The 19,112-nt window shown below is 43.6% G+C and overlaps 1 protein-coding gene across 5 annotated transcripts in view; it reads left to right on the top strand.

The window, feature by feature from the left end:
* Nucleotides 1–4,340: 4,340 nt before the first annotated feature.
* The window catches only part of RGL3 (ral guanine nucleotide dissociation stimulator like 3), a 38,225-nt gene continuing 23,453 nt past the window's right edge, over nucleotides 4,341–19,112 (top strand). For 2 of the 5 annotated variants that reach the window (XM_044278964.1, XM_044278960.1), the window contains exons 1-3: nucleotides 4,341–4,455; nucleotides 7,639–7,764; nucleotides 16,667–16,765. In XM_044278964.1, the coding sequence (XP_044134899.1) occupies nucleotides 7,648–7,764; nucleotides 16,667–16,765 (216 nt within the window). In that variant the 5' untranslated portion in view covers nucleotides 4,341–4,455; nucleotides 7,639–7,647. The other 3 variants (XM_044278962.1, XM_044278961.1, XM_044278963.1) reach the window with 3 other exon arrangements.

Genomic DNA, 19,112 nt, shown 5'->3' with positions numbered 1-19,112 from the left:
AAACTCTCGTTAAAACTTGTCTTCCTCCCTGCATTAATGGCCACAGAGATCTGGTGATCGCGTGTCCCTACGTCTTGGACTTTTCGGTTGGATTGCTTGACATATTCTCCTCCTATAATACATTTATTACAATGGCAGTCAGAGGGAATAAAAACAGGTCATTTACGGTAATATACGTGGCATAGCCGTCACCGGCCTCTGGAGACTATAAACAATCTGTACAAAGACCTGTCAACATAGCAACAGAGAGTACGCCAGAGATCAAAGACCCACGGGATGGCTCCGATGGCAGTGGGGGTGGTTGTTGCATATGATGGCTTGATATTATCTTAGCATACCTAGCCTCTTCTTTATTCTGAATATTCCTCTTCTTATAACCTGCCCAGTATTGCACTTGGTAAAGCAGTGGTTTTTGCTTCAGAGATGCACTCTGTTCTGTAACTGGGAAGAGGAAGTTGAAACCAAAGTCAGCCATTTTGGAAATTATGGAGCGCTGACTTTGGTCTTCAGGTCAGTCAGCTTGCAAGTAGTTAAAAGGGTTATCCCATGACTAATGTAAAAAATAAAAATTAGACATCATATAGAACATGACAAGCTCTATCTAACAAAGCTAGAACCAGCCCTGTACCTCACATGGATCCAGAGATCCCCCCATTCATTGCTCTGATAGATTTATATCAAGCTGACAGCTCAAGGGGAGTGTCTTTTCTGCTGCAGCTCAGGGGGCGTGTCCATGCTCTCCCTATCACAGCTCACGGAGTGTGTCCATGCTCTTCCCATCACAGCTCAGGGGGCGTGTCCATGCTCTTCCTATCACAGCTCAGGGGGCGTGTCCATGCTCTTCCTATCACAGCTCAGGGGGCGTGTCCATGCTCTTCCTATCACAGCTCAGGGGGCGTGTCCATGCTCTCTCTATCACAGCTCAGGAGGCAGTTAAAAGATTCAATTGAGCATGTGCGACCATCTCAGTGAGCAGGACAAAGAAATAAGAAAAAAACAGCAGGTGGCGCTATACAGATACCTTTTATTAAATAGCTTAGTGGCTATGCAAAATTTTGAATTACATGCAATTCTAAAAGAATTCCGATCAAGGCGCTAGTTTCAAAACTGTAGAATATTTTTCATGGGACAACCCCTTTACACAAATCCCTGCACAAATCTTTTCCTCTCTGTTCTCCATGTCTGTTAAAGGGGTTGTCAAGACAGCAGCCACCTTCCATTCACCACTATGGGAGTTCACTACCATGACTATTTCCAGTCCCATAGTGGTGAATGGACAGGTGGTTGTGCATGCGCAATGTGCTCTCCTTTAACCACCATAGGACTTCCGATAATAGCCGAGCATGCTCACTCAGCTATTTTTGGAACTCCCATAGCTGTGAGTGGAGAGCATGCTGCGCATGCACAGTGTGCTCTCCTTCACTTCAAGGACTCCCTTCTGCTGACAGGAGCGAGTCCCAGAAGTGGTTTATGTAACGAAGGAAAGCAGGAGCTATAGGTCTGTATGGGGGAAATTTATCAATGTATTTAAGCCGGTTGTCTGATGTAAATACATTAAGCAATATGGTGTTCAGAAAGAGCGCCATATTTATGAAGCACCTGGTCCATTTTTTTTCAACATAAAAGTCAGGTAAAATGGGTGAATAAAATCCTGATCCTCATATTACCCTGTAACATCTTATTACAAAAACCCGGCTCCTGACCCTCCTATTACCCCTGTAACATCTTATTACAGTAACCCGGCTCCTGATCCTCTTATTACTCCAGTAACATCTTATTACAGTAACCCGGCTCCTGATCCTCCTATTACCCCGTAACATCTTATTACAGTAACCCGGCTCCTGATCCTCTTATTACCCTGTAACATCTTATTACAGTAACCCGGCTCCTGATCCTCCTATTACCCCTGTAACATCTTATTACAGTAACCCGGCTCCTGATCCTCTTATTACTCCAGTAACATCTTATTACAGTAACCCGGCTCCTGACCCTTCCTATTACCCCTGTAACATCTTATTACAGTAACCCGGCTCCTGATCCTCTTATTACCCCTGTAACATCTTATTACAGTAACCCGGCTCCTGATCCTCTTATTACCCTGTAACATCTTATTACAGTAACCCGGCTCCTGATCCTCTTATTACAGTAACCCGGCTCCTGATCCTCCTATTACCCTTGTAACATCTTATTACAGTAACCCGGCTCCTGATCCTCTTATTACCCCTGTAACATCTTATTACAGTAACCTGGCTCCTGATCCACTTATTACCCTGTAACATCTTATTACAGTAACCCGGCTCCTGATCCTCTTATTACCCCTGTAACATCTTATTACAGTAACCTGGCTCCCGATCTTTTTATTACCCTGTAACATCTTATTACAGTAACCCGGCTCCTGACCCCCTTATTACCCCTGTAACATCTTATTACAGTATCCTGGCTCCTGATCCTCTTATTACCCCAGTAACATCTTATTACAGTAACCCAGCTCCTGACCCTCTTATTACCCTGTATCACCTTATTACAGTAACCCGGCTCCTGATCCTCTTATTACCCCTGTAACATCTTATTACAGTAACCCGACTCCTGATCCTCTTATTACCCTGTAACATCTTATTACAGTAACCCGGCTCCTGATCCTCTTATTACCCTGTATCACCTTATTACAGTTACCCAGCTCCTGATCCTCTTATTACCCTGTAACATCTTATTACAGTAACCCGGCTCCTGATCCTCTTATTGCCTTGTAACATCTTATTACAGTAACCCGGCTCCTGATCCTCTTATTACCCCTGTAACATCTTATTACAGTAACCCGGCTCCTGATCCTCTTATTACCCTGCAAAATCTTATTACAGTAACCCGGCTCCTGATCCTCTTATTACCCCAGTAACATCTTATTACAGTAACCCGACTTCTGATCCTCTTATTACCCTGTAACATCTTATTACAGTAACCCGACTTCTGATCCTCTTATTACCCTGTAACATCTTATTACAGTAACCCGGCTCCTGATCCTCTTATTACCCCTGTAACTTCTTATTACAGTAACCCGGCTCCTGATCCTCTTATTACCCCCTGTAACATCTTATTACAGTAACCCGGCTCCTGATCCTCTTATTACCCCAGTAACATCGTATTACAGTTACCCGACTCCTGATCCTCTTATTACCCTGTAACATCTTATTACAGTAACCCAGCTCCTGATCCTCTTATTACCCTGTAACATCTTATTACAGTAACCCGGCTCCTGATCCTCTTATTACCCCTGTAACATCTTATTACAGTAACCCGGCTCCTGATCCTCTTATTACCCTGTAACATCTTATTACAGTATCCCGGCTCCTGATCCTCTTATTACCCTGTAACATCTTATTACAGTAACCCGGCTCCTGATTCTCCTATTACCCTGTAACCTCTTATTACAGTAACCCGGCTCCTGATCCTCCTATTACCCTGTAACATCTTATTACAGTAACCCGGCTCCTGATCCTCTTATTACCCCTGTAACACCTTATTGCAGTAACCGGCTCCTGATCCTCTTATTACCCCTGTAACATCTTATTACAGTAACCTGGATACTGATCCTCTTATTACCCTGTAACATCTTATTACAGTAACCCGGCTCCTGATCCTCTTATTACCCCTGTAACATCTTATTACAGTAACCCGGCTCCTGATCCTCTTATTACCCATGTAACATCTTATTACAGTAACCCGACTCCTGATCCTCTTATTACCCTGTAACATCTTATTACAGTAACCCGGCTCCTGATCCTCTTATTACCCTGTAACATCTTATTACAGTATCCCGGCTCCTGATCCTCTTATTACCCTGTAACCTCTTATTACAGTAACCCGGCTCCTGATCCTCTTATTACCCCTGTAACATCTTATTACAGTAACCCGGCTCCTGATCCTCTTATTACCCTGTAACATCTTATTACAGTAACCCGGCTCCTGATCCTCCTATTACCCTGTAACATCTTATTACAGTAACCCGGCTCCTAAATCTTTAATTACCCTGTAACATCTTATTACAGTAACCCGGCTCCTGATCCTCTTATTACCCTGTAACATCTTATTACAGTAACCCGGCTCCTAAACCTTTAATTACCCCATCGCAATCTATTACAGTAAATTAGATGCTGAACACCAGCAATTTACCATTCTCATAGTTTCTTTTCCGCACAATGATAGGATCTCGGTGGAGTTTATGATAATATATGCGCTTTTGGAAACAACAGAAATCAGCCATTGTTTTTGTGGTCTGGGAAAAAGCACGAGAAGGGTCAGAGGAAGTGACATTCCACCCCAGCACACCACCCTCTCCTGAGTCTGCAAAATCCATACAAGGGGGGAGCGCAGGATGTCAGAGGAAGGCTTCCAGCGTAGTAGGATAGAGGGAGGAAAGGAGAAAGAAAAGTGAGACAAGTAAAAAAACAGGGATCAAAGGTAACGGGGACATCAACTACATTTCCTTCCACACACCGGCTCACACAGCTGCATCTCTGTGGGGCGTAAGAGTCGGGGGGGACATTGCCAACTTCTACGTTTGGCATGGACATATAGTAACTTCTTTGCAGACTGTTCTAATTCTGGCGGGTGATGGGAAGTGAGACGATGAGGTGAGGAAATGGGTATGTGGTAGGGGGTGTTTGTCCCTTTCGGCATCTTGTATGTATTAGCTGTAGTATAAATATATATATATGCTTTATTGTGTTTTGGGGTTTTAGTGTCTTGTGTGAGTCTGTTGAGATCCATATCTGTATCTAGTACCTTATTTAAGCTTCCGTCGGCACCCTGATTTTGCACTTTTTATTACTTAAAAGCATTTTTATGGCACCTGAAGGTGCAAAATGTTGTTCTGTCTGATGCACGACGATGGAAAATACCCTCCGGGACACAGGCATTAATGACATTTTGAATACCACTGGGATCCCAGCAATGACTGGAGCAATGCATAGGTTCAGGGCATTTTTACATTTCCTAGATATCACCAGTTTGGGAGTGGTGCTATGTCGAGCAAATGCCACTAGGGACCCGTCGCTTTATTTAGTACTTGGACCCACTTTTGTCATGGCATCAGTTCAAGTTCAAACCCCCATAAAGTATCCTATTGGTGTGTCCATCGATGAAAAGTGAAGGAGCTTTAGGACAATGTTTTAGTATAAAATTCATTTTGTGAAGTACAGAAATGTAAATATCACAAAAGTGAATACAATAGTTTAGTACAAAATGCATTTTGTGATGTACAAAAATATAAATATCACAACACTAAATATATATTAGTACAAAATCCAATGTAAATGTAAAATGATGTAAAACAGTCGCAAAATATCATCTGCTACAAAACCAAAAACTTTTTTTTGAAGGATACTTGGTGTGATATGGTGTTTTTACAAACTCTGTCTTGCTTAGAGGGGTAGCAAAGATTTGTTTTCTGCTTTATGTAAACTGATTCATCTTCTATTGGTCGTGCGGTTGTTATTTTCTGTACAAGAAAGAGGCAAAGGAAGCTGCCAGGATGAGGTACTTCTATAATGAGTGCCCTACTGAGGCAGGAAATACTTCCGTCTGGGAAATCAGTGAAGCAAACTCAGTCCATATCATGAGCACTGGAAAGCTGCTTTCAATTTTTTTTTTCTTCAGTACTAGCTCGGTAAAATTAAAACCGTTTTCTGTGTCGCAACATTAAATTTTGTGCAATACACATGGACATATAGTATAGCATTATGTGTAGCAAAGTGCCATTGTGTGCTACAAAATGGTAGCAGAGAGAATGGCAAGCGTAATGACCCGTCAGAGTGTCCAAAAGGACCTGAGCACCAGAACTGGACCATGGAGCAATGGAAGGAGGCCTCCTGGCCTAATCAATCACATTAACGTCATGCGTACAGCCGGGTGCATGTGCGTCAGGAAGAGAAGACAACAGTATAGAAAGAAGATAAGCTGGTGGAGACAGTGTGATGCTCTGGGCAATGTTCTCCTTGGCTCCTAATATCACGTAGATGTGAGATATACCACCTACCTAACCATTGCACAAACAAGTACATCCTTTCATGGCAGCCTTATTCCAATCCATAATGTCCGTGCCCTCTTTCCAGAGGATAATGCCCCAGACACAGTGCAAAAAATTTTCAGGAATGAGGAACATGACAAAGAGAGCAAGGTGTTGATTTGGCCTCTAAATTCCCCAGATCTCAATCTGTGGGGTGTACAAACACATCTGATCCTTAAAGGTTGTACCAAGCAACTTACAGTAGGATGTGCTGCTAACATCTTGGTTCCAGATACCACAGGACTTCTGTTTTTGGAGTCCATGCCTCAAAGGGTCAGAGCTGTTTTAGACAGGTGGTTTTCAATGACTGATCATTGTATACATGTAGGAATGAGGGATGCAATTATCAGAGGCGCTCTGTCATAGTTATACTCTTTCATTCTTGGACGAGAATGCTGGACCATACTAAAAATGGGGTAACAAATGTGTTGACTCCTTTGGGCAAACAAGTGGATCCTTGACCAAATGAAGAAGAACCTTCTAGGCTAAAGTTGAATGTGAAGTATATTATTAAATGACCCAACGAGCACCAACAAGTGCTTGTGGAACCACAACGCCCACCAACTGTTTGACTTAGGGCCAGACCTTAAGGTATTATTATGGCACTTCCCTGGTATTCACCCTTTAACCGCTATACATGGATCTGTTTTTTTGCTGCAGGGGAGCTACCAGGCCACTACCTCTTTAAATAGTCCCGATGTGATTGGCAGCTGACCTACTGGGGATCAGAGACACTAGTGCAAAGCAGCGAGTGATCAGTCAACACTCATAGTCAGGACACTGGCTAAGGTCAAGGCAGGCAAAGTTTGTGCGCTTCCGTGAAACTAGTCCATGGTCAGGGCAGGCTGCAAAGAGTCAATACGGTAAACTGGTGTTGGTCAGGTCAGGCACAGTCAGTAAACAAACAAAACAGCACTCCTAAACTAGTAGCAAGCAAGCTAGGAACCTAAAGCTCAGGCGGCCTCCCCTAGGGGAAGGTGCCTAAAATGCCTAGCAAAGTCCAGCTGGCCCTATAGGAGCCTGGGGTATGTGCACACCCTCAGGTCAATACATTTAGGCCTAACAAAAAATACTTAGGCTGTGGTCTGCTGCAGGACTAGCAATGCTGGATGCCAGCGGCTGCATCCGCTGGTGGGCAGAGGAGGGCATGCGGGTCCGGACTGCCAGTATATCAACAGACGAGGCAAGGTAACTGACACTGCCGACATTCCTGACCCGGGGCTGAGGGACAGCAGTGGGCACAGGACGCAAGCGCAACATGCAACATTTTTATGCCATTGGTCCTTGAGATGAGGGTGACAGAGGAAAACAGAGGTGGCCCATGGACTGTGACAGGGAAAACTGGGGGGCCACGAGTCAGAAATTAGTATTTAAATGGACACCAGGAGTCAAAAGTGATCTGAGGGTACCTGATGTAAGACTGATCTCATGTACTGTGATCTATTAAACTAGTGTGGAGATGACCATTATGAAGGATGAGGGTAAAGGTTGCCATCACTAGATGCCCAAGTAGCCTTCCTTGAGTCCTAGTCAAAGACTATAGTTATGAGCAGTCATTCTCTCTTTCTCCTTTCTAGAAGACCAAGATGTTTGGTGATCCCGGCTCACGCAGCAGTCTGTCTTTGGACCTTGACATGAGCTGGGGGATTGTCTTACAAGCGTATCGCTGCCTCACAAACGATGACGACGATTCCAGATACAAGGTAAGTCTCAAGTTTCTCTGCAGTTGTATACCTTCTGTAGTCAGAGATGATCAGGCCCATCTAGTGTCCTAGCCTAAGAGAAGTGCTTGGGTCCAAAAATCCCATTCACATGCATTCCATACACAACATTTTGATGCGGATTTCAGCCAAAATCCTTGTCCAAACCAGAATGTGTGAACTGGGCCTAACACGAAAGTGGAGGGCTTATAAAAAAAAAATTCCTCTTAATAATTTTTTTTTTTTTTACATTTGTCAGAGATCCATGGAGTCATTTTTTATGGTCTGTATTGCTGTTTGGCGGACGCGTACAGGGAAACTGTGTAGGGCAGGGGGGCCCATACTAAGTGTAGGGAGCTCTATCTACGCCCCTGCTCCTTACACATCAGTAGCTCTGCCCCGGGCCTCCTCTTACCCCCAACGCTGTAGATATTGGCCTCCAGTCATTCCCTGTACAGAACATTTCCTCACAGCATGACTTTGGTTTTGCTTTGATTTTTCGTGTTTTGGCAACAACAAGGGAGACAAGGCTTTTGTGTGTACATGAAATAAGGCAAAATTCAGACCTCATCAATCATGTTACAGTCGGTACGAAGAAGCGGCATGTCCTCTTTTAGGGTTTTTACACTGAGCAGGAGCCAGAACTTGAGAGCAGCGCCCCCTCTGGTGGATTTAGCCCATATCATAACATAACATTGGGAAGCTCATGATTTCTGGATTATTAGTTGCCAGATTAAAGGATTTTAACTGTATATACCTATGTGGAAATTCTATATACTCAGATATACAGACTGTCTGGGTTATTACATGCCAGGAATTTCAGTATAAGTACCGGTATATATGTTCTTTCCGACAGGAAAACATACATAATATACTTAAACTTTCTGGACTACTGGATGTCTGACTAAAGGAATTTCACTGTAAAGATAGATAGATAGATAGCAGGTATGCTCAACCTGCGGGCCCCCAGCAGTTGCAAAACTACAACTCCCAGCATGCCATAATAGCTGTAGGCTGTCCAGGTTTTTCTATAGCTGGGGGCCACAGGTTGAGCATCCCTAATATAGGGGATTTTTATACACCAAGATATAATATGAAGACTTTCTGAAATATTGGATGCCTGACTGAAGGAAATTTACTGTGATAGATAGATAGATAGATATGAGATAGATACGAGATAGATAGATAGATAGATAGGTGATTTCTATACATTCAGATAGATATAATATACAGACTTTCTGGACTGTTACCGTAGTTCCTGGAATAAAGAAATTTCATCGTACACATATGCAGTATTTTTTATAATAACATAGATAATATGAAGACTTTCTAGCCTGTTGGTTCCCAGATTAAAAGGATTTTTGCAGTGTATACATGTGTCACATTTCTATACATTACAGACATATATAATATACAGATTTTCTGGATTGTTGGGTCCTGGATTAAAGAAATTTTACTATGTGTACATATGTGGGATTTCTATACAGGCATATATAATACGTAGACTTTCTGGACTACTGGATGCCAGATTAAAGGAATTTCACTGTAAATATATATGTGGGATTTCTATATACTCCGATATAATATTGAGACTTTCTAGACTGCACTATGCAGACTTTTTACTGTATATACTATATATATATATATATAGGATTTCTGGATTCCAGATTACAGGAATGTCTTGTATATAGATATGTGGGATTTCTTTACACGCACATAATAGGTTGTTATTATTATGAGAGTGCCCACACCCTCCCCCGTATTAAATCTCTTTGGCTGTCAGAGTTAACTATTCGACAAGAACTCTGTAACCTTGCAGTGAACTTTGTCATCTGAGTGCAGCAGTGTCCTCCTCTGCTCCTTCCTGGTCTCCTCTGTCCTCCTCCTATACCCTCCTGTAATATCCCAAGTTCTCCTGTCCACATCCAGCTCCTCTCTTCCCCCAGCATTGTCTACACCCTGTCTTCTTTTCCTCTGTTCCTTATCTACTACCCCTATGTTCTCCTCTGCTCCCTCCTCCCAACTTCCCAGGTCTCTCCTCCCAACTCTCCTCCCTTCGCTCTTTCTCTGGAGGGCTGGGATTTAATCCCTTGATGATATCAGTCTGAGGATTTCAAAAGAAACTTTCCACAACAAGGCTGACTAACAAGGCGAAGGAGAGAGGGGACGTCAAGGGCAGCGGGGCAGGAAAATGTTCTATAGAAAGTTCCTGCTGGAGGCATTTCCAAGGTTGGAAGGCTAGTGCTATCTGGATGACTGGAGAGAAGTCAGAAGACAGAAAAAGAACAAACGAGAGCACAAAAAGTCAACGCGACGGAGTAGAGAAGATAAGAAGCAAGTGACACTAAGGAGAATAGACTTGAAGAAAACCACTAAGTATCAAAGGTGACACAAGTCTAAGGCTTAGATATGGAGATGCTGGGATCGTTTGTGTCTTCTCCTAGGTACCTTCTTCTGGATTTAGGGGTGGTGACATCTCCGGTAAGAAGAGTCAATAGTGGAATATAACATTGTGTGGGATCAGTGAAAAATTCCCATGGGATTCCTTTTTGGAATACAGAGGAACAGTGGAAACACTATCTAGTTGGTGTGGTTTTGCTTTTGACCTGTCAGCTCTTTTGACCGGTCTTTTCTGGTCACATATCTCCTCCTCCTACCCCTTCCTTGTACTGCCAGGATGGCTCCAGCGCAGCAGGTGACCCCATATTCCTACACGTTAAAGGTCTTGTTGTGACTTAGTGTCCAAAAAGAAGACATCGAGGACCCAAATGTCGGACGAAGAACAATCTCCGGGGTTGAAGCCCACCCGTGCCATGGGCAAAGAGATCACTATGGTACAGTCTCCCGTTTTATTACTCTGATGTTGTGTATGAATAGACAGTGGCCCTTAGAGCTAGCTCTCTAAACATGGTACAGACCTAAGGTCAGGTCAGATGAATGATTGCCCGGCCAAGGAAATTTTTGAATCTCGTCCTGGAAAGTTGTCGATGATAGAGCCACGTATAGACCTTTTCTTCATTACTCTAGTTTGGGGCATACATGGAAGAGATTGGGCTCCACAGCCATAATCAATATGGGGCCACATTCTGATGCTCCTTCAGGCCATAACATCCCGTCATGGGACAGGGGAGACCCTGTCTCCCCACATGGAGGGAAAAATATTGGTGTAACCCCCTTTTTGGTGACTGTACAGTGGAGAAACCCACTTAGGTCCACAAAACTGACCAAGTAAGACCCTTCCACTACCTTGTATAGCCTTAGTGGAGACAAGGAGCCAACCTCCACAAACCTGGGGTCTACTGGATCCTTGTAAGGAGGTTGCTTATGATAGTAGAAGTGCTCTGCTATCTCTAGGAGCCCCATAGAGCTGAATGAAGCAGCAGAGCACAGGAGTGACTGCTGCGCCATTCAAACAGGGGAACACATGCCCCCATTCTTGTGATCGCTGGGGGCCCCAGTGATGAGACACTTATCCTCTCTCCTGTGGATAGGGCATATGTTGTCTTAATGGGGACAATCCCTGTAAAGTGCCCCTTAACATAAGAGCACTGATATAATGCGCCTAAAGGGTTAAACAGGCAGCCACTTGCAGTTTTGGGTTGCTTTAAACTTTACCCACCTTCATGTCATGGAAAGTCATGCCAGCAGAGCGGTAACTTGAAGCTCCTGGGCCCCAGTACAAAATCTTATCATGCTAATGTCGTGTGACTAAGGGTCCCCCAGGCACCAGAATCCAGGTGACCATGGGGGGACGCTGACTGCATGTGTACTGAGGGGTCTGGAGACATAGCTGTCAGTTGATCAAGCTGAGCTACCTGTTCGGCTATCAGCCATGTATGCATAGCCTGATCCAGACTTAGGCCTCTTTTACACAGGTGTCGTGTGTGAGGGCTGGATAAGATGCGGGTGCGGGTTTTAATGCATTTTGCACGCGCGTGAGAAAAATCGTCATGTTTGGTACCCAGACCCGAACCCGGACTTCTTCACAGAAGTTCGGGTTTGGGATCGGTGTTGTTTGATTTTATTATTTTCCCTTATAACATGGTTATAAGGGAAAATAACAGCATTCTTAATACAGAATGCTAAGTAAATTAGGGATGGAGGGGTTAAAAATAAAAAATTAAACTCACCTCATCCACTTGTTCGCGCAGCCCGGCTTGTCTTCTTTCTTCTTCTTTGAGGACCTGGGAGAAAAGGACCTTTGGTGACGTCACTGCGCTCATCACATGGTCCATCACCATTGATGGACCATGTGATGAGCGCAGTGACGTCACCAAAGGTCCTTTTCTCCCAGGTCCTCAAAGAAGAAGAAAGAAGACAAGGCGGCCTGCGCAAACAAGTGGATGAGGTGAGTTTAATTTTTAATTTTTAACCCCTCCATCCCTAATTTACTTAGCATTCTGTATTAAGAATGATGTTATTTTCCCTTATAACCATGTTATAAGGGAAAAGAATAAAGATCGTGTCCCCATCCCGTCACCTAGCAACCATGCGTGAAAATCGCACCGCATCCGCACCAGCTTGCGGATGCTTGCGATTTTCACGCAGCCCCATTCACGTCTATGGGGCCTGCTTTGCGTGAAAAACGCACAATATAGTACATGCTGCGATTTTCACTCAACGCACAAGTGATGCGTGAAAATCACCGCTCATGTACACAGCCCCATTGAAGTAAATGGGTCCGATTCAGTGCGGGTGCAATGCGTTCGCCTCACGCATTGCACCCGCGCGGAATTCTCGCCCGTGTAAAAGGGGTCTAATTGTCTGTACTATAGTCCACAATTCTCCAGAGCTGAAATCCCCAATCATTTGCTTACATTAGACTATGGTCTGATGTAGAAAAAAAAAAAGAACTGTGCCTCTGCTTTATAAAAGCTCAGCTAAGCTGTAAGGCCCCTTTCACACGGGCGAGTTTTCCGTGCGGGTGCGATGCGTGCGGTGAACGCACTGCACCCGCACTGAATCCTGACCCATTCATTTCTATGGGACAGTGCACACGAGCGGTGATTTTCACGCATCACTTGTGCGTTGCGTGAAAATCGCAGCATGCTCCTCTTTGTGCGTTTTTCACGTAACGCAGGCCCTATAGAAATGAATGGGGTTGCGTGAAAATCGCATGCATCCGCAAGCAAGTGCGGATGTGGTGCGATTTTCACGCATGGGTTCTAGGTGACAGTCTATTCACTGTATTATTTTCCCTTATAACATGGTTATAAGGGAAAATAATAGCATTCTGAATACAGAATGCTTAGTATAATAGTGCTGGAAGGGTTAAAAATAATAAAAAAGTTAACTCACCTTCTCCTCTTGTTAGCGTAGATCTCGGTCTGTTCTTTAGCTGTGGCTAAAGGACCTTTGATGACGTCAGATCACATGCTCCATCACCATGGTGATGGACCATGTGATTGGAGCATGTGATCTGACGTCACCTCAGGTCATTCAGTCCACAGCTAAAGAACAGACCGGGATCTACGCTAACAAGAGGAGAAGGTGAGTTAACTTTTTTATTATTTTTAACCCTTCCAGCACTATTATACTAATGCATTCTGTATTCAGAATGCTATTATTTTCCCTTATAACCATGTTATAAGGGAAAATAATACAATCTACAGAACATCAATCCCAAGCCCGAACTTCTGTGAAGAAGTTCGGGTCTGGGTACCAAACATGCGCGACTTTTCTCACGCGAGTGCAAAACGCATGACAAAGTTTTGCACTCGCGCGGAAAAATCGTGCATTTTCCCGCAACGCACCCGCCTCTTATCCGGGCAAAAAACATGACGCCCGTGTGAAAGAGGCCTAAGGCTGCGTTCACACGGGGCGAGATTTCCGCGCGGGTGCAATGCAGTAGGTGAACGCATTGCACCTGCACTGAATCCTGACCCATTCATTTCAATGGGGCTGTGTACATGAGCGTTGTTTTTCATGCATCACTTCTGCAATGCGTTAAAATCGCAGCATGTTCTATATTCTGCGTTTTTCACGCAGCCCTGGCTCCATAGAAGTGAATGAGGATGCGTTAATAACGCATTGCATCTGCAAGCAAGTGCGCATGCAATGCGTTTTTCACTGATGGTTGCTAGGAGATGTTGTTTGTAAACCTTCAGTTTTTTATCACGCGCGTGAAAAACGCATCAAAACGCATTGCACCCGCGCGGAAAAAACTGAACAACTAAACGCAATTGCAGCCAAAACTGACTGAACTTGCTTGCAAAATGGTGCGAGTTTAACTGAACGCACCCTGAACGCATCCGGACCTAATCTGTCACGCTCATGTGAAAGAGGCCTAAGGCGGTGAGTCTGGTGACAAATTTGCAGAATTGGAGTATAATGCAGACTCAGTGTAAGTAATGTAATGCGTGTGTAGGATGATTCCATCAACAGAATAGTGAGTGCAGCTCTGGAGTATAATACAAGATGTAACTCAGGATCAGTACAGATAAATAATGTAATGTATGTACACAGTGACTCCACCAGCAGAATAGTGAGTGCAGCTCTGGAGTATATTACAGGATGTAACTCAGGATCAGTACAGGATAAGTAATGTATGTACACAGTGACTACAACAGCAGAATAGTGAGTGCAGCTCTGGAGTATAATACAGGATGTAACTCAGGATCAGTACAGGATAAGTAATGTAATGTATGTACACAGTGACACCACCAGCAGAATAGTGAGTGCAGCTCTGGAGTATAATACAGGATGTAACTCAGGATCATTACAGGATAAGTAATGTAATATATGTACACAGTGACTGCACCAGCAGAATAGTGAGTACAGCTCTGGAATATAATACAGGATGTAACTCAGGATCAGTACAGGATAAGTAATGTAATGTACACAGTGACTGCACCAGTAGAATAGTGAGTGCAGCTCTGGAGTATAATGCAGGATGTAACTCAGGATCAGTACAGGATAAGTAATGTAATGTACACAGTGACTGCACCAGCAGAATAGTGAGTGCAGCTCTGGGGTATAATACAGGATGTAACTCAGGATCAGTACAGGATAAGTAATGTAATGTACACAGTGACTGCACCAGTAGAATAGTGAGTGCAGCTCTGGAGTATAATACAGGATGTAACTCAGGATCAGTACAGGATAAGTAATGTAATGTATGTACACAGTGACTGCACCAGTAGAATAGTGAGTGCAGCTCTGGAGTATAATACAGGATGTAACTCAGGATCAGTACAGGACAAGTAATGTATGTACACAGTGACTCCACCAGCAGAATAGTGAGTGCAGCTCGGGAGTATAATACAGGATGTTACTCAGGATCAGTACAGGATAAGTAATGTAATGTATGTACACAGTGACTGCACCAGCAGAATAGTGAGTGCAGCTCTGGAGTATAATACAGGATGTAACTCAGGATCAGTACAGGATAAGTAATGTAATGTATGTACACAGTGACTGCACCAGCAGAATAGTGAGTGCAGCTCTGGAATATAATACAGGATGTAACTCAGGATCAGTACAGGATAAGTAATGTAATGTACACAGTGACTGCACCAGTAGAATAGTGAGTGCAGCTCTGGAGTATAATACAGGATGTAACTCAGAATCAGTACAGGATAAGTAATGTATGTACACAGTGACTGCACCAGCAGAATAGTGAGTGCAGCTCTGGGGTATAATACAGGATGTAACTCAGGATCAGTACAGGATAAGTAATGTAATGTACACAGTGATTCCACCAGTAGAATAGTGAGTGCAGCTCTGGAGTATAATACAGGATGTAACTCAGGATAAATACAGGATAAGTAATATAATGTACACAGTGACTGCACCAGCAGAATAGTGAGTGCAGCTCTGGAGTATAATACAGGATGTAACTCAGAATCAGTACAGGATAAGTAATGTAATGGACTCCATTATTTAGATGTATTTATTTTAATCACGTATATAGCGCTGACATATTCCACAGCTCTTTACAGACATTAATGTCTCCAGTGGAGCTCACAGTCTAAGTTCTCTATCAGTGAGTATTGTGTGGGAAGAAAATGGAGGAAACCCCCAAAAACATGGGGAGAACGTACAAACTCCATGCAGATGTTGTCCTTGGATTGGAGGTGCAAGGTACCAGTGCTAACCACCGAGCCACCATGCTGCCCACCATAATTGGTGTTGGACATAGACATCTGCTTTAATGCCTTAGGGGTGTTATGTAAGTGACCCTGTCATACAATACATTATCTATAACTGATATTCCCTACGATCGGCGATGTTATTGTCATGATGTATCCTCATCGGTTTGTAGATATGAGAATATAGCTAGTGAGATCTCTGAGGTATGAGGCACGCGGTTACCCACTCTGGACAATGCACAGGGTGTCCTACTGCCGAGACCCCCGACAGTCAGCTGTGACCTCTGAAGGAACCCGGAAGCAAGTGTTCAATTTCCCTGCAGCGCCACCACAGGGCAAATGAAGTATTACATGGCAGAAGCCATTGTATTATAGGTGACAATTTACAGAGATGGAAATCTGACGAGGCTTCTGCCACAAACATCATTTCTTATCACCCATCCACACCAATGACTTTTACGGGGGTCCAGACTCCCCCATTGCTCCTCACAGGCCACTTCCATAAGGCCTATAGAGTTAGTGGAGGAACGAGGGACTTGGGGCCATATTGACAGGTGAAAACATGAAAGCATATGGGGCGTAGAGGCTGGAACAGGCCAGGGCTGGCTGCTCTAATATGTAATTTGGTTCATGTATCTGGGTCTGGTGAGTTAATAGGGCGGAGGAAGGGGACCTGGCCAAACCGGACAAGTGACTTTAGATTTGGAAAGATGAGGAGAATTAACCGTTTCATCGCCAGGCGAGAGCAAGGCCCTTACAGTAACGGGGCGTACAGTTAGTAGGTTCACCCTGAACTTGTTCTCTTCTCTTCTCAGAATCCTCTGCAGGAATGGGGGGAGGAGGTGGAAGACGGAGCAATCTATGGAGTGACCCTGAGGAGAGTGAGGACGGAGAGCCCCTCCGGAGACTTCCTGGTAATAAGGGGGGAGGTGGTCACGTCACCCACTCTCTGCCGTTTCCCCTGCTCCCAACGCTTCTTTTTGTTTCTGCTCTATGTACCCCTTTTACGTTCATGTATATCCTGCATGGACCCTTTAATAATCCACCCTTTATTGTGTATCGAGTTGTAGCCCGCTTGCACCCCTTTATAGTTTCTGTATACTCTGCCTTTCGCTCATGGGCATCATATATGTACCCCTTTATAATACACATGTATCCTACTTATACCTATACGGATTATGTTCGATTGTATCCCTTTTATTTTTCACATGGATCTGGTCTGCACCCCAAAATATCATGCATAATGTATACTGCCTGTGCCCCTTTATAATTCACATACATCAGCCTGTACCCCTAAATAGTTCATGTATATCGGCCTGTACCCCTTTATATTTTATATAGTGTATATCGGCCTGAACTCTTATATAGTTCATGTATATCGGCCTGTACCCCTATATAGTTCATGTATATCAGCCTGTACCCCTAAATAGTTCATGTATATCGACCTGTACCCCTATATAGTTCATGTATATCAGCCTGTACCCCTAAATAGTTCATGTATATCGACCTGTACCCCTATATAGTTCATGTATATCAGCCTGTACCCCAATATAATACATGTATATCAGCCTGTACCCCTATATAGTTCATGTATATCGGCCTGTACCCCTATATAGTTCATGTATATCAGCCTGTACCCCTATATAGTTCATGTATATCGGCCTGTACCCCTTTATATTTTATATAGTGTATATCGGCCTGAACTCTTATATAGTTCATGTATATCGGCCTGTACCCCTATATAGTTCATGTATATCGGCCTGTACCCCTATATAGTTCATGTATATCGGCCTGTACCCCTATATAGTTCATGTATATCAGCCTGTACCCCTATATAGTTCATGTATATCAGCCTGTACCCCTATATAGTTCATGTATATCGGCCTGTACCCCTTTATATTTTATATAGTGTATATCGGCCTGAACTCTTATATAGTTCATGTATATCGGCCTGTACCCCTATATAGTTCATGTATATCGGCCTGTGCCCCTATATAGTTCATGTATATCGGCCTGTACCCCTATATAGTTCATGTATATCGGCCTGTACCCCTATATAGTTCATGTATATGTGATCTGCAGCCCTTTATAATTCACATATATCAGCCTGTACCCCAATATAATTCATGTATATTGGCCTGTACCCCTTTATATTATATATAGTGTATATTGGCCTGTACCCCTTTATAATTCAGATATTTCGTCCTGTACCCCTTTGTAATTCATGTATATCTGGCTTGTACTCCTTTATATTTAATACATATCATCTTGTACCCCAGAATATTTTCGGCCTGTACCCCTGTATATTTTATATATATTAGCCTAAACCCCTTTATAATTCATATAAATGAACCTGTAACCCTTTATAATTCATATATATCGTCCTGTCTCCATTATGATTCATGTATGTCCTGCCTGTCTCTGTATACATTTCATGTATATCCTTTCTGTACCCATGGCTTTATGTATATCCTGCCTGTACACATTTCTGACTTGCTGTCATCCTGCTGACTGTTTCCTTTTCTACTCTGAATCTGCACACCACACACAGAAGACTGTAATATGATGTCAGACTCCCAGGTGTGATGGCGCCCCTCACCTTCCATTATCCTGTCATCACATTTGTCCTCAGCGCTCTGTGATTTTTATCTCTACATCAAAAAAACATCCTGTGATGGATGGCAGCGACCTGCGGCCTCTGGCGGAGATCCAGCTGTTTGGCCTGACGTGTAAACCAAATATGGGGAGCCCCCTGACTCTTACATGACTAAGACGTCATAGAGAACTGGCAATTACGGGAATATTTGGGTCATTTATTAGGGCTCTCCACCTACAATTAAAATTATATACTGGTATATTGTACATTCAAATCTGACATTAGTGGGACCTGAAAGGGACCAGATTATCAGATATTCTGGATTATCAGATGGTCATAGAAGAATATGGAAAGCTCACTTGTTAGGCTAGAGAATCATGGCTTCTTTTTTCCAAAAACAGTGCCACGCCTGCCCACAGGTTGTGTATGGTATTGCAGCTCAGCACAATTCACTTCAGTGGAGCTGAGCTGCAATACCAGAAACTATCCATAGACAGGTGTGGCACTGTTTCAGTCTATCCCCTCTTTGGATGTACTAAAATCAAAAACAGTTGTCCCAGCCTTTTCCCTAATCCACTTGACAAAGTAGATTGCTCAGCAGGGGGCGACAACGAGCACAGAGTCTAAAATCTGTAAAGCGTCTGCGCATCCCTTTCCCTTGCTGA

The sequence above is a fragment of the Bufo gargarizans genome, chromosome 2 (assembly GCF_014858855.1).
Source record: "Bufo gargarizans isolate SCDJY-AF-19 chromosome 2, ASM1485885v1, whole genome shotgun sequence".
Taxonomy (NCBI): domain Eukaryota; kingdom Metazoa; phylum Chordata; class Amphibia; order Anura; family Bufonidae; genus Bufo; species Bufo gargarizans.
Note: the sequence above shows the minus strand (reverse complement) of the source record. Positions and strands in the feature narration are given on the sequence as shown.